The sequence below is a fragment of the Beta vulgaris genome, chromosome 6 (assembly GCF_026745355.1).
Source record: "Beta vulgaris subsp. vulgaris cultivar EL10 chromosome 6, EL10.2, whole genome shotgun sequence".
In the NCBI taxonomy this organism is placed as follows: Eukaryota; Viridiplantae; Streptophyta; class Magnoliopsida; order Caryophyllales; family Amaranthaceae; genus Beta; species Beta vulgaris.
In genome coordinates this window covers 2846860-2861871 of record NC_079207.1, presented here as the reverse complement: position 1 = coordinate 2861871, position 15012 = coordinate 2846860, and the positions used below count along the sequence as shown (strand labels likewise).

The following is a 15012-nucleotide window of genomic DNA, read 5'->3' as shown; positions in this document are numbered from 1 at the left end:
TTCATTTATTATATTTCCTCCCGAATTATGGTAGGTTGTTCATTATGTGTGGTTGTCGTTGCTTTCGCGGGTTATTTCACCTCTTTTTTTCACTTTTGAATTATACACTTGTCTTTCCCCGGTTAGGTTTTGATTAGCTTCACTCGTTAAGGAGTGTTAGGGTTTGTCCTCCCTACCTTATTTTCCGTTCATCTTAGTTTAGTTTTGGACAATAATTTTACTCTCACATATCAATATTTATTTCAGTTCACGTCAATTTAATTCAATTGTTTTATGCCGAAAAAAACAGGTTCTTATTTTTCAACTTATTTTTACTTATATGAACTTAATCGACTTATTAATCTTTATTTGAAGTTGTCTTGTGACTTGTAAATGTGTTAAATTATATTTTTGCTTTTTTTTCTGAACTGAACTTATTAAACATTATTAGTCATTTTCTTAACTTATTTTCCTGTCTTATAAAGACTAAGGCTTCATTTGTTAGGGTGTAAAATATTTTCCATGAAAATGAGTTCTCTTTTTTCTCTTATTTTTCGTTTGATTGGTTTGCAAGGGGAGTAAACGCAATTATTCCATCAAGAGAGTTGTAGGTGAAAATTATTTTCCTTTCAAAAAGAAGGGAAAACACATTTTCCTCCCTCTTCCTTAGCAACCTTTAACTCTCCTTTCATCCATCCTCTCCCTAGTCTCTTCTCCTTTAACTTTTTTTACATTGAACCAAACAAATAAAATTTAGCTTTGTATTTGAATTTTCCAATGTAAAATATTCTACATGAAAAATCATTTTACATTGAAAATATTTTACACCCAACCAAATAAAGCCTGAAAGTAAGTTGAACAAAATGGGGTTGTCATTGGTGGTAATATTTGAGATTGTTTGTGTAATGTTTATAATATTATTATTTTTTCTATTAGTTGCAACATTTTAACTTCCACGCTTGTTAACATTAGAGCAATCATATCAAAACCTAGGACTTGTTTGACAATATTAGTTATTGTGGCAGTTGTTAACCGTTAGATGATACTAGTAAAAACAATCTTATAATCAATTAAGTTTCAATAAAACTAATGATTGGATTAGTAGAAGAATGAAACAACTAAACTACATTATGCTTCAAAAAGCCATTATAATTTTTTGAAAACATTATATCAATCCCTAATTTAAGCATCTTTTTTCACAATTAGTAGAGTCTTGACTTGTGTAAATCTCTATGAAAAGTGGTTACACAATGCGTATTTTAATAGCTCTTAAAAAGTCGTTTAAGTAGTCCTTTGATTGATGATAGGAAGTAATACTTATTTCCTGAAAATCTATCAAATTTTTTTACTTAATTTTAGAAATTTAAACTTTTCTTGTAGAATTTTACCAATCCAAGGTGGATTAGACAAGCAACCTTCTCTTTGTCCACTATTGCCAATCAAATAATTTTACTATTTTCATATGTAAACAAAAAAAAGGAAACCATTGAGTAACTTTTTCTTTTTGAAGGAAAACCAAGAGGGTAATTGAATAGAAAATATAGAGATATTCAAGGCCAACAAAGAGTCAATACAAAAAGAAAAATTAACTAATTAAACTTTTATACTTATAGTTCAAGACAATCAATGAACTAGCTTATAATTAAATTTATTGTTTTTATCCATTTGAGTCACAAAGGCAGTACAAAGTATAAAGAAGGGGATGGATGATTCGAATATATGACCTATAATTCACAGTACTTCAATCTTAACCACCCGTTGAAGACATTCTTGAGATAAATAAATTTATTGTCATTGTTAGGAACAAACACCCAATGAATAATAATTTATTTAGATTTTAGTCCATATATAAATATAATGTTGATTACTTATAGAGGTATGGGTCAACTAGTGAACGTGTTACTTTTGACATATGTTGGTGTGAAAAACAAATATGTAAGAAAACCAGACGACAAAAGGTGAAGAATTGAGAAAGGGGTGATGAAGTAGTTGAAGAGGAGCATTAATTAATTATGTCATTTTATGGCGTAGCATGGAATGGCATCCAGAGAAGATTGAAACACGTAGCCTATTGTTAGTCCATACGCATTATGATTTATGATGGACCAAATAGTATGGGTGGACTTGGACGTAGGCTCTTTCCACGCTATCCGCGAGGCGCAACCTAAAAACAGCTAAGCGTGACTAAATTTGTCACGCAATTCTCGAGGGAGGGAAATTGGTAAATCCATACCAATTTAACTGCTACTAGATGTGTTAGATTTCTCTATACTACAAAGTAACAAAACCTTTGTATTATTGGCATTTAATAGTAGAGTTCTTTCTTATAGAGTTCTCCTTGCGAAAGATAAGTCGAGCTCGAATTTGGATCGGTCAAAGCGAAAGTAGAGCAGAGTTTAGCTCACAACTAAACTGAAAATTTAAGTTGAGTAGCAATTATGTAAACACTCAGACACGATTAACAAGTTGTTTGTAGGAGAATTTTTTTTTTTTTTGGTCATTGTTAATTTATCCATTTATTTATGCACAATCGTTCTCAGACTCCATAAATCAATTACTACTATCTGCCAAAATTTCTTGTACGATATAGCAAATTCAAACATTCATTGCACCTCGAGTAACAATTATCTTAAGAATTGAACATAAATGTTACCTCCTATTGAATTAAATTGCCATATTGCTAGTTCGGATTGCATAAATAATAACAATTACTTCCAGACTGCTGATGCCTCTACTTGGTAAGGCTCAGAAAGTTTGAAATGGCTAACTCTGGATCTTCTGAGGAGTAGATCACGCCACGACGAAATCTCTATATTCCATACACATCAAATTCTCGTACAATAAGTGATCTGGTTTGACGCCAATTTTGAAACCTTTTCTCAACTCTACAAATTCAGGGTTAATTTGGTTTGTTCTTCTTCATCCTGGTACGTTGTTTTGGTCCCTGTAACACATTAAAACCATTAATCAACAGCCAAACATTTGGTTTTGATTTTGTTAAGACAGAGATTTGGTAAAAGGATGGAAAAGGTACCTCGGCTGATAAGGTCTTGAGGGGGTCTCGTTTTCTTCTGGATTTTCTCTTTGAACCAGGATGAGGACCGGGATTTCTATGACCCATTGCCGCTCGAGCAATTTTGACAATCTTCCTTGCTTCTTGTGTGGTTGGGTCCAGTAAATATTCAGGGACCTCCCGCAGATGAGCAGGAGGTTCCTTCTTGCTAAGGACTTTGTCATGCTTCAAAAGATCTGTTGAAGAGTATTCCGAATTCAGATCTAAATCCGACACCACGAAAAAATTGAAAGTTCACTAGACAAATAGTTACCAAAGTCATTAGGATTAGCTTCGAAATGGGCCTTCAATCTGAACAAAAAAGTGCAAAGGGACAGTACGGTCAGTCATATAGATACCAAGTACAGCAGACCTAAATTTCATCCAAAGCAAGGAATGAATACTTAATTATTTAAGATAGTAATATGGTGCAAGTCACACATGTTAGATTTTATGCTTTATTATTGACCTCTACAAACGAGGAGCCTTCAGCAGTTGAGCTCGAGATTTATGGGTTTACTTAACTTGGTACTTTTTCCTGTTTTCATCTTACTCCCACCATTCCCATTTTAAGTTTTTTATAATGTTATGTGCACAAATCACAGTACTTTAGTTTACACATTGGAATTTAAAATTAACAAAGAAAACTGCATTGCAATTCTAAACTAACAATAGTGTATTGGTAGCTTAAATGATAAATAAATGGAGCAGGAAAAGTTAGTTTAGTGCACACATGCTTCGAAACGGAGGGAGTACTGTGCATTTGGTTTTCTCTCCACTTTAAGGACTCCCTTATCTTCTGGTTGTGCTTGTGTTACGGGCTTCTTTGCACATACTACATCAGCGCTGTGCTTTCTGTTACAAATTAGGCGCAGTTCTTTTGGGTTGAATTAATGGAAATTCAGACAAATTCAGTTCAGACAAATAAGTTCAGTTGAAAGAACAGGGCCAGAGATATGCATAAAAAGATAAGGCTTCTAGATTGAAGGAAAAACTTGTTCTTGTGTACCATACAGCAACATCAAATTTTTAAATAACTGATAGGCATGTGCCACGCAGAATACAAAGATAATGAATGACGGTCATTATTTATAATTATAAGTGATCAAGCTCTCGTACTAAAACAAGGTTAGTCGTTTTGGCTTATGTGAACCTCTTCAATGGGTTTTGGTGCAGGTGTTTGTTGGGTCTTTTGAGTTGTGTTACCCAGCTTCTAATTAATGTTATCACACCCACCAAACCAACGTAATAAGGTCTTCCATTTTAGTCCGAGACCTCTTTACGAGCACTGTATCCTACAATAGTAAGCTCTATTGGATAGGAGTTGAGCCAAGTCCATCCACTATAGCAGATAATGATTGCGAACCATATAAACAATTCATGCTTATGTAGATTTTGCTACTTGGTATTATCTTAGGAACACTTTAGACTGCAGAGGAACAAAACTTTTACTTTCATTACTTCTATATTTAGCAATATGACAAGCTTTTCAAGAGGAAGAGAAATATAGAGAAACCAATGCAAGAAATAGTACCTAACCTTCACTTTATCCAATCAATTAAACCTAGCTAGAAGCTAAACCAAGCTAAAAAAAAAATTGTGTATATTTCCCATTTTGACTGTTTAAGAACGAAATAATATAATAGCTAAACATATAGCGAATGCCAAGAATAAAAGAAGCCAATGTATACAAGATCTAATTTGAGATATGAGCTTCACCTCTTTCTATCAAATGACGGATTCACAACGGTCTAATTATGTCTTTTATTTCGTTACTTAAGATCAACCGTTTTTTATAATTAGATAACCTGTGCATTACTTTAACAAAAAAATGATGCTTTCCTATGACCACCACCATCTATTTTACAAGTGTAAATTGCGAATATACATCAATGGCAATTGGTTGTCAATGAGACTTACTTTTCAGAGTTGATCATTTCATTTCTTAGATCCTGCGCTCGTGATTCTCGAACAGAAAAACTTGTCACACTCCTTAATACATCCTGTAGATTGAAAATCAGCTCTCACAGTAAGTAAGCTTGTTCTTTTTCCTCCACACTAAAGAATAATCTGTACATATATATGACTTATCTTGTGCTAATAGTACAAGTAGCTAAACCAAAAAAAAGAGCAGACTCTCCACTACAAACACAAACGCACCCCTTCAAAATTTATGATCATACCTCAACTTATGACCTGTATGCAAAACTATGTATCCTATGCAAGAATGTTCCTCCTAAAACTCCTAAGAGCAATGCCAATGGTGACACAATTTTTCATGAAATTGCAATTTTTTTGAGTCAACAAAAAAAACACCTCTCCCATTGGTGATAATAATTTGTGACATGAACAAATTGTTCATTGTTCACCATGTGAACAAATTGTTCATCCTAAACTACACAAAACAAGCTAATGACAAGTTGCCACATGTGTGGGTAACTTTGGGAAATTTTGTGAAAATTTCCATGGAATTTTCCGGAAAATTCCTTTATCAAAAAAAAAAAATTATACCAAAATTCATAATTTATTTCCCTCTATAAAATGATACCCATATTAACATATTTCGAAATTTTTTTTTTTAAAATGAAATGAGGTATAGTGATGACTTATTTGTTCATGAGTGGAATGGAGATGATATTTTTGTTCATGAAATGAACAAAACATGAGTAAGGAGGGAAATCTGGTGAACTTTTTGTTCACCATTGACAATGCTCTAATAACAATTTCATCTCATGGTTGTATGAAAAGACGCCCCTTTGAACTCCTATCTACGTAACTCTAGCAGACCATAAATAGATGTCCACAGTTTTAGCGTCCCTTACACAGACCAGCAGCAAAATCCACTTATCAGCTCATCTTAGGTTGCCAATCCCCCAAACACAGCTAACCAGGCAATAGTTTTATGCTATGGCATAGCCCATCATTCCTCAACCATTCTAAATCCCTAGCCTCATTTTCTCCAAACTACTAACCATCAGTCTACCGATCATACTCCATTCACGCAGAATACCCTAGCCACAATGCCACATTTAAACACCCCCCACTTCTGAAAAAAGTCAAGTCTTACCATCAGTGAACGCCTCGAAAACCAAAACATCTGGCTTAGCACTAACCACCCAAGTACTAGCTCTTTGCGAATATTGCTAAACAAGATAACGAGATAAAATATTAAAAAGTACTATTATCAGCTCAATGTCATCTGCAAATGCAAGTAAGGGCCTACTCCCATCACACTCAAAGTGCATTTCAAACACAGCCCTCAAGCAAGCAACCTAGACATCCTAGCAAGGACTTCCATAGACAGCACAAGCAATTATAGAGATGTTGGAATTCGGATCTCTTTCCCACAACCCTAATTTCCCAGGAAAATCCCTAATGAATTCCATTAATATTGATGCAATGCAATACACCATAAAATTTGGACAAAATCCATGTGGTATTTGTTGTTCCAATTTTTTCACAAACCTAAGATCTTCTCCAAAAGGTTCACATCTATTTCGCTCAACCTTACTCCATGCCCATGGTAAACCTCAAAAGTTCAGCCACCAATTATGGGCTTTTCTCTTTCGGATTTGAACACAACGAAGTTTTTATCTCGGCAAGAACAAGGCAATAATGCTCCTTTGCTAAGAAAAGACTCAAAGACAGCACTGAAGCATAAAAAGTATCCATATCGTGAGCAATACACAGCAACAACCTATAACTTTACAAAGGCCTCAGCACCCCCTGGATCAGTCATTATACTTCCATCAACATCCAATCAAGTGTTAGTCTAGCCCTACGTCAACTTCACACTACCTTTATATGAATATAGGCAATACTGCAGTATATTGTAACCCATCTAGTATCTTGGACCTATTGTAACCCATCTAGTATCTTGGACCTATGCCCTGAGAAACATTATACTCAGCTAAGCATCCTCATATGGATATAATTTTGCATAGCTATGTCTCCTTACAAAGATGACAAAATCAGCTGCCTCTGAATATCAGATAAGACATCCTAAGCCTAATGAACGTGGACCCTTTCTATAGACCTCCTTAACTGGAAGCCATTAAAGGCTTTAAATTTCTTACAACACATGCACTTTCAGCCTAGTGACGGGTATAATTTATAAACATCCTGCACCACACGGTTCAAGATTGCCAGATTTTAGCAACATCCCTTAAGAACTCCTCGTAGTCAATCCGAACAGCAGTCAAGGCTTCAAACCATGTAGGCTTTGCTCTTGCATTCTTTTGTATATCCATCCTCTCAAACAACATTCACTATCACTCTCTACAATTTATAACAAGATACTATCAAAAAGTCCTCTTTTTTATGTCAAAATGTAAACAGTCCCCACAAGCTTGGAAACCCCACCGGAATCAACACATTCTACGAGTGTATCCACATCACTTTATTATTATACCAACACACTCATTTTTCCCCTCCACAGTACCCTATGTACCACTCTAGAACCTCCCAGGAACATTTTAAAACCAGTATTATTCCATTCATAAACCAGATACCCCATAAGTATAGAAACACTATTAATAGCATACACCAAAAAAAAAGCCATGAAACTGTTCCCCTAGTCAAGCACTGAACCTGGAATAGCACAGCCTACCAAACTTTTTCACAATCCTAACTTCCACAATCAATCTACTGCTATGAATTAACATACCTTGGACAGATTATAGTGCTAAAATGGAGAAATTAAGGAAGAAGATGAACTTTATTGAATAATAATAGTAAAAACAGCAAAAGTAACCGATATTCAAGCTTTCGAGAGGCCTGATTCTCTCCCAATCGAACTCTTAAAAGCTCACCCAATTTCTCATCTATTTTTAACATATTTTTTTCCTCTCGAATCTGCCTTATTATAGAGTTTCTACTAACAAACTATCTTCTTGTTCAAGCTACTAATATTGTAAAGCTATTTTCTAAAATGCCCCTCTTATATCGATTCATTGCATCTACCACAAAGAATCATACAATCCTTCCATTAGGATAAATTTCAAAGTCACAAGGTTGTTACATTCTCTTTTATAAATGTGTCAAAATGACCTTAATAGATAAAGAAGTGAGGGAATGGATAAAAAGGAGAAATATATTCAAAATAGACCCAATCATAGTGCAAAGCAAGATTAAATGTTTTGAAGTAGCTAGCAAATCCAGTTCACAAATCAAAGGATAAAAAATATGGCTCGATCCTAGGATAAAAGTGCTTTTCTAATCAATGAAGCCAAGGGGAAGATAGGAAATGCTTTAGGGAACAACCCAGTACCATCATACAGTTTTGAAACCAATTTCATTTATATCAATCTTACAGCCATGCATCCCTCCTATCGTCCAGTAAAATTGTTAAGCTTTGGGTCAAACCCCATCCTCAGTTAAAAGCAACAGTTTCGACGATAGTAATCTAACACAAATATGGTAATGAGCAGATGCAATAGACATACCTCTGCTCGATATCTCAATGATTCCACCGCGTTGCTGGTGAGTAAAGGAAATGGCGCAATGAAGTTAGCTTCACCACTTTCTTTCTCTGATAATGTTGACTTGAGTTCTTCAAAAGATTCCATATCATCTGAAGAGACCTACCAATTAATTAATATTAGAACAGCAAAAAGACAGGCAATTCATACTTTAAGCAAACATAAGCTTGCTCGTCATTAAGAAATCTAAAAGTGCAGTTTCAAATATAACGCATGCACATAACCCGGTCTCTAAGGTGAATGTTCAGTAAAAAGTCATATAATGTCTGCATTATTGCATCAAACCACAATAGATGGGACCATAAAAGATTAATCACCATGAACCACATAATGGAGGTACTTACTCTGTCATATTGCTCTTAGCCTACTATCATACAATTATGGATAACCTACATCCCAAAACCCCGAAAAACAAGGACACAGAGAGTAAAATTCATAACACCTTTAAACCACATGCATAATATCACGATACAACTCCAGAACTGCAGGTCACAAATCAACACCAGAACTGTTATGCAATTAACATGTGAGCTATGATCAAGACAACTTTCTGGAAACTGATATGACACACAGTTCATCAGTCTTTCGAATATCACAAAGCAGTTGCTTAAGATTTTCAAAAGATCGATCTTGCTTCTAGACTACATTTTGTACATCTTTCATATCATTCCCCGAAAGCTTAGTAAATAAGAAATTCATGCTACACAAAAAAAATGGCATAGTTACAAGAGTTAAATCTCTCAATGCTGCTGAACTACCTGAATGCACTCCTCAATGTGGCATGAGACCCCAAAAAAAAGGTTGCTTGTGCAATATTTCAAAATAGTCCAGGAAAAAAAAAAGGTAGATACTAGCTGGCGGACTTACAAGAGAAACAGATGCACCGGTATTAAAAGCTCTTCCTGTCCGTCCAATTCGATGCACATATCCAGCAACACTTTGAGGCATCTCAAAATTTATAACCTGCAGGAAAAAAGTCCACGGGTTGTTAGACCAAGAACACTCATGAATCTATTGTCCAAGTTAAGTGTGCACAATCTCCTTTTCCGTGTTAGCAGCAGCACTCGTGATAAAAAAAAACATTGAATTGCACACAAATCAATTTGGATTAAAGGAAGTATCTGGCTGCCAAGTACTCAATCTGTTGCAAACCTAAACAATATTATAAAAAGTTATGGTAGCTATTGTGTAATTTAGGATACTGGATACCTGCTCCAAAAACAATTTAACCAAGCATCTCATCCACACACAACCCTATATTCAGGCCCTGGGAATGTTCTTGAGCTCAAACTAGCTAGCTTATTCTCTTATAAAAATAGGAGAAATTTTAAGCACAGCCTCCTATGAGAAATAGTTGTTGCAGTGTAAGAAAGTCTAGCAAAGCCGAAAAACAATCACTACTGAAAATGCCGCCATGACAGCTCAATATCCATTGCTCACTGTATCTTTGTCAGTAAACAAACATAGCATTCTCTCTGGCAAGAAAACCTGGAAGCCTGTAATTTGGATTACCGAGTTCAGAGTACATCCTCCGATTGGCATGTGAGACATGAACACAGTCAAAAAATGTGTTAATTCTTTGTGGAGGATTGCAAAGCTAGACTACAAACCTTGGATTCGGATAAGGGAGTTCCGAATGCATCATACTTTGGCAAGTTAAACAACAAAAGCTGCCGAACAATGAGTAAACTCTCTGAGGCTGAACCTGTTATATCAACCATCTACCAGGATATATAGCAAGCAACTGTCCATACAGCCATACTTATATGATATGCAGAGTGTGAAAAGGTACAAAACGCACAGATTGCAGACCTTTGTGTCCATAGGAAGGGTGATTCTGGTGAGGATTATGCTGATCCCTCCATACCAAATGCCGGGACATGTAGAAACTGAGTTAGGTATTCTTATATAATATGCAGCGTATGAAAATGTGTGAAACACATTGCCTGGACCTTTGTGTCTCTAGGAAAGGTGATTCTGGTCAGATTCCCTATGGCTCTAAAGGCTTACGCAAATTTAAGCTTTAAATAATCGCTTATGAATTTTATACAACAACAAGAATGTCAAAGCCTTAGTGACATTAAATAGGATCCACTACATAATTCAAGATTTTATCTCTGGTAGTTATTTACATGGATCCTCTGCATTTGTTACCTTCTATCAAGTATTAAAGGCTCGTGCAAACCTAATTTCTTCATATTGTATCTAACGCCCTCCATCCAAGTTATCTTGTGCTTCCTCCGACTTCTTCTAAGATCTCCTATATCCAAACCTTCCACTGCCCTAAACAAAGCATCCTCTATACGATAACTCACATGCCCAAACCACCATAACCGGTTCTCTCTAAGCATATGCTCAATAACTCAAGAACTCTAAAGATCTAATAAAAGCACTATGGTCTCATGAACTCGTGATGCATTTATGGAAGAATCAATGGACTCCACCTATATTTGTCATTTGTGACCTTTCCTACTCCCTCTATTTCAAATCAATTTTCAGATGTCCTGAATCTAACTTAAAGATACCTTCTCGGTAGCCGCGGGTCACAACCACCAAATTTCACCTCACTGTGCCGCCATCTAATACATCCCAATTCGCAACTATAAAGCTTTTAAAATAAAAGCTATCAACAATCAATAATTGCCTCATAATAGCTCTACTTTGGTGCCTCTATAAGACATTAGAAGATCACCAAATCTTCATTAGGATTAACCATCATGCTCAAATTTCGGTTTCCACAACATTAAGCCTCATCATGAAACAGTTTCAAGTAGAAAGTAGCACGATCTCTAGCCCAAATATCATTCTCTCTGTGTCTTCCAAAGGTTTTAACTTTTGCTTTTTCCAAAGTAGAAGTTTATCAACTTGGACTTAATCATTATATACTCGCAATACATCAACTATCTTATAATGTATAATCGTAAAAAAGATAGTAATAATCAAATATTTGTCTTGGAGATTGTGAAAAAAAAACATTGCACTATCCTTTAAGGAACAGAGAGAGTAATATTTACATACCGTATGTACATTTTTGAAGTCTATGCCTCTCACTACACCAAATTCAGCATCCAACTTTGGTTTCCGGCGCTTTTTGAACTTCCTTCCCTCTGAATTTTTCTCACTGTCTTCCGGATCTTTTCCATTTGCTTGGGTGTCATCAGTTGCAACTAAGTAATCAAAAAGGCCTGCATTGAATGCCTGATAAACAAAAAGTCATATAGGTAAGCACTCAAGGTCCAAAAGTCAGATACACACGTAGAAAACATGCAACTATAACAAATTCAGAAAAAGTTAACGATGATGAGAAGGAGATGTTGGCATACCTCAAGCATATGTAGCCTTGAATTCTGTGGCAACTCTGCATTCAAAACAGCTGATTTGATAGAAAACTGCCATAAAAAAACAAAAAAGAGATATATTTACATAGCTTCCATTTCAATACTCTCTGAGCACAGTAGGAAATCCTCGGTACCATCAACCAAATTTTTGACAGATCCATGGACACACCAGCTAAACATCTTATCATTGAAACATTTGAAACATTAGATAAACAAAAAGAACTCTCATTAACATAGTCCTGAACATCCCGGATGAGAGTACTTTACAGTTTTGCAAGATACCATAGCATATCATAAAAGTCAGCAATACCTTTTCTAGAAAAAGTTTTAACTTAAATCCCATGTCGATTGTATTAGTAAAGATGAGCACTTTCTTCTGAACCAGCTCCAACTTCAAGAGAGCAAGGATGTAGATGAACTTATCGCGAGCACTGCAAGAAATCTAGACAACTCGAAAAAAGAGAAAATCAATCTCCATAAAACAAATAGCAGCAGTTATATCTGACACCAAACCAGACTCTGGTAAAGAAATTGACATGGGACACAATGGATCCTTAACCTTCACAAATAACAGAAACACAAGAGGGGGAAGGGCAGCAAGGAAGATAGTCAGAGTATCGATTTTCATAGTAAAAATGATATATGGAGATTCATTCACATAGCCAGAGAGTGCAAACTCAACTTATAATAAGATCCACTAAGTGTTCGTATCATTTAAGTCATGACAATATCAGGCAAAGCAAAAGGTATCAGTGAAAAATAAATGCACTGCAATAGCACAGGAGAGAAGTTGTTCCCCTCAACAGCTTATGGCATTTCACAAGAACGCAAAAATGGAAATTTCATTTGAAATCTATTTGAAGTATAGGAATTTGACACATCTTGGTTATAAACTCCCTGCCCTTAACTCTTTGGGGGTTCATTCATTATTGCCACTCAATAATCAATGAAAAAGAACCTTCCTATGAATTTTGCAATTCCCTAACTTGCCTTCTTTTATTCCAAAAGCCTCACATCAATTATAATGGTTTCTTTACAAAGCACTTGATCACTAATCACTATATAGTTGATTGGATATCATAGTGTAGTTCTGACTTCTTAACCAACAATAAACCTCATGCAAGAAAGACGTGTTTTATCATAATAGTTACCCTGATAACAAAGTATGGAGATGTAATATTACACAATTATCCAAAAAGATCCTTACCCAAAATTGCTGCACATTTTTTGGAATAATCTCATCCTTGCTACCACCAACCTCTGGCAAAGTCAAAATATAGGGATTGTGTAGCATGAGCTTCTTCAGCTTCTCAACATCAGCACTAAAGATGCAATGAAACAAAGTAAACAAAAAAAATCAAATGGCGCAAACCTACAAAGTCAACCTCCAGGAAAAATTATTCATGGATTTGACCAAACAGAATAAACAATTTGCAGCACTTCTCAAGCAGAGAAAGATAAACAGAAACTCAAAAGAAAATAATAAAATATAGCCAGCAAAAAAAATGCAAAACAAACCTAGATGTAGCAGACATCAGGAGGCACTGACAACGTCTAGAGACATGGACAGTAAGAGCTCTTAAGTCATCTTCATAGCCATATGACAAAAGAAGATCTGCCTGAACATAAATTCAAGTTTATTACCATGGAAAACAGACACTACACAAACGATGGCTTTCAACTAGGATAAGGAATTCAAAGTAACCTCATCGAGTACAAGCATGGAAAGCGAATCCTGAATGGCTTTCGGTTGAAGAATACCAGCTGATAAACAGGTATGCACACAAGCAGGCGTTGATACTAGAATATCTGGAGGCCCAGACAACGCCTGTTTCTGAAAAAATAAACATGGGAAAAATGAAACCAATTCAAAGACCACAACTTTAAAACTCTTGATAGCTTACTCTAATCACAGAAACCATTGAGAAAAGAAAGGTGACTATTGAGTGCTAATGGCTGTCTAATGGGCAAAAAAAGCAAAAGTTGTCCCCTAAACAATCCCAACAATTTTAGATCTTTTAACTCCATGAAATCACTTCATCCCTTTCTATGCTTAATAGCCAAGCGAATGTTCATAGGTTTTCACTTTTGTGCTTGCCAACACATAACTTTGACCATTAATAGGTGAAATCAATTGTTTTTTACCACTATTTTCTTAACCTACCTCACTTATAATGCAATCATAACAAATAAATAAATCAAACTAACCATCTCAGAAGTAGACATGGAGCTAGTGAGCTGAACCACTTTCAACTGAGCTCTACACAACTCGATAATCGACGTGACTTCTGAATAAACCTGCAAAAAAATCACATCACTTTCATTAATACAGCAATGACACAAGAATGTACAATAAAAGGCTTGATTATTTCACTCAAAATTCAATTCTTAACCTGCTGACATAATTCACGCGTGGGAACAAGGACGAACGAAGATGGAGCTAGGCAATTTTTCTCTTCCGAAACCGAAACCGAAAACAACTTCTGAAGCAATGGAAGAAGATACGCAAATGTCTTCCCTGACCCAGTTTTTGCTCTGGCAACCACATCCTTTCCTTCCTACAAAAAATTAACAACATTTACATTAAATTCTAGAATTATGTTTGGAATTAGAGTTAAAATCAAAGAATTAAGAATAATAAATTGAGCCTACGAGAATTAATGGAATGGCAACTTGCTGAATAGGGGTAGGTTTTTGAATGCCTTTCTTAATAAGAGCACGAAGAAGACGAGGATCCAAGCTTAAATCCTCGAAGCTTTTATTGTCATCATCTAATTCGATTTCTTCTTTCTGAATCTCAGTTGATTTATCCGCCATTAAAATTGGTGGTGAGAGAAACCAGGGAATCGAGGGAAAGTTTAGAAAGAAAAGAGGTTTAGGGTTTTAGAATTTTAGGAGGAAAAAAGGGGGGAATTACGTGGGGGTACAAGAGATGGGCCTTTGTTTGTTAATTTGCCTGCCTACCAATCCAAACTTAATCTTGGGACTCAATCTCAATAGAATTGAGCAATCAATGAAAAAATGGGCTAGTTATAGCAAGGTTCAATCCACATATAATATGGTGCTGCTAGAAGTATTGGAGCATTCTAAATCGAGGCATTTTTGTATATAAGAGATGTTAATGGGATGGGGCGGGTACGGATAATGGTCCTTTCTACACCTG

The 15012-nt window shown here is 35.6% G+C and overlaps 1 protein-coding gene across 1 annotated transcript; it reads right to left on the bottom strand.

Annotated features, from left to right (window-relative positions):
* Positions 1–2566: 2566 nt before the first annotated feature.
* LOC104894985 (DEAD-box ATP-dependent RNA helicase 16) lies at positions 2567–14789 on the bottom strand. Its single transcript, XM_010681374.4, has 15 exons — positions 14502–14789; positions 14243–14407; positions 14058–14147; positions 13555–13683; positions 13368–13468; positions 13057–13171; positions 12160–12291; positions 11835–11900; positions 11530–11709; positions 9379–9474; positions 8476–8613; positions 4952–5034; positions 3306–3343; positions 3014–3228; positions 2567–2923 (listed from the first exon to the last, which is right to left on the bottom strand). The coding sequence occupies exons 1-15, from the start codon at positions 14664–14666 to the stop codon at positions 2879–2881; spliced, it is 1758 nt and encodes a 585-aa protein (XP_010679676.2). The 5' UTR covers positions 14667–14789; the 3' UTR covers positions 2567–2878.
* Between the last annotated feature and the right edge of the window lie 223 nt (positions 14790–15012).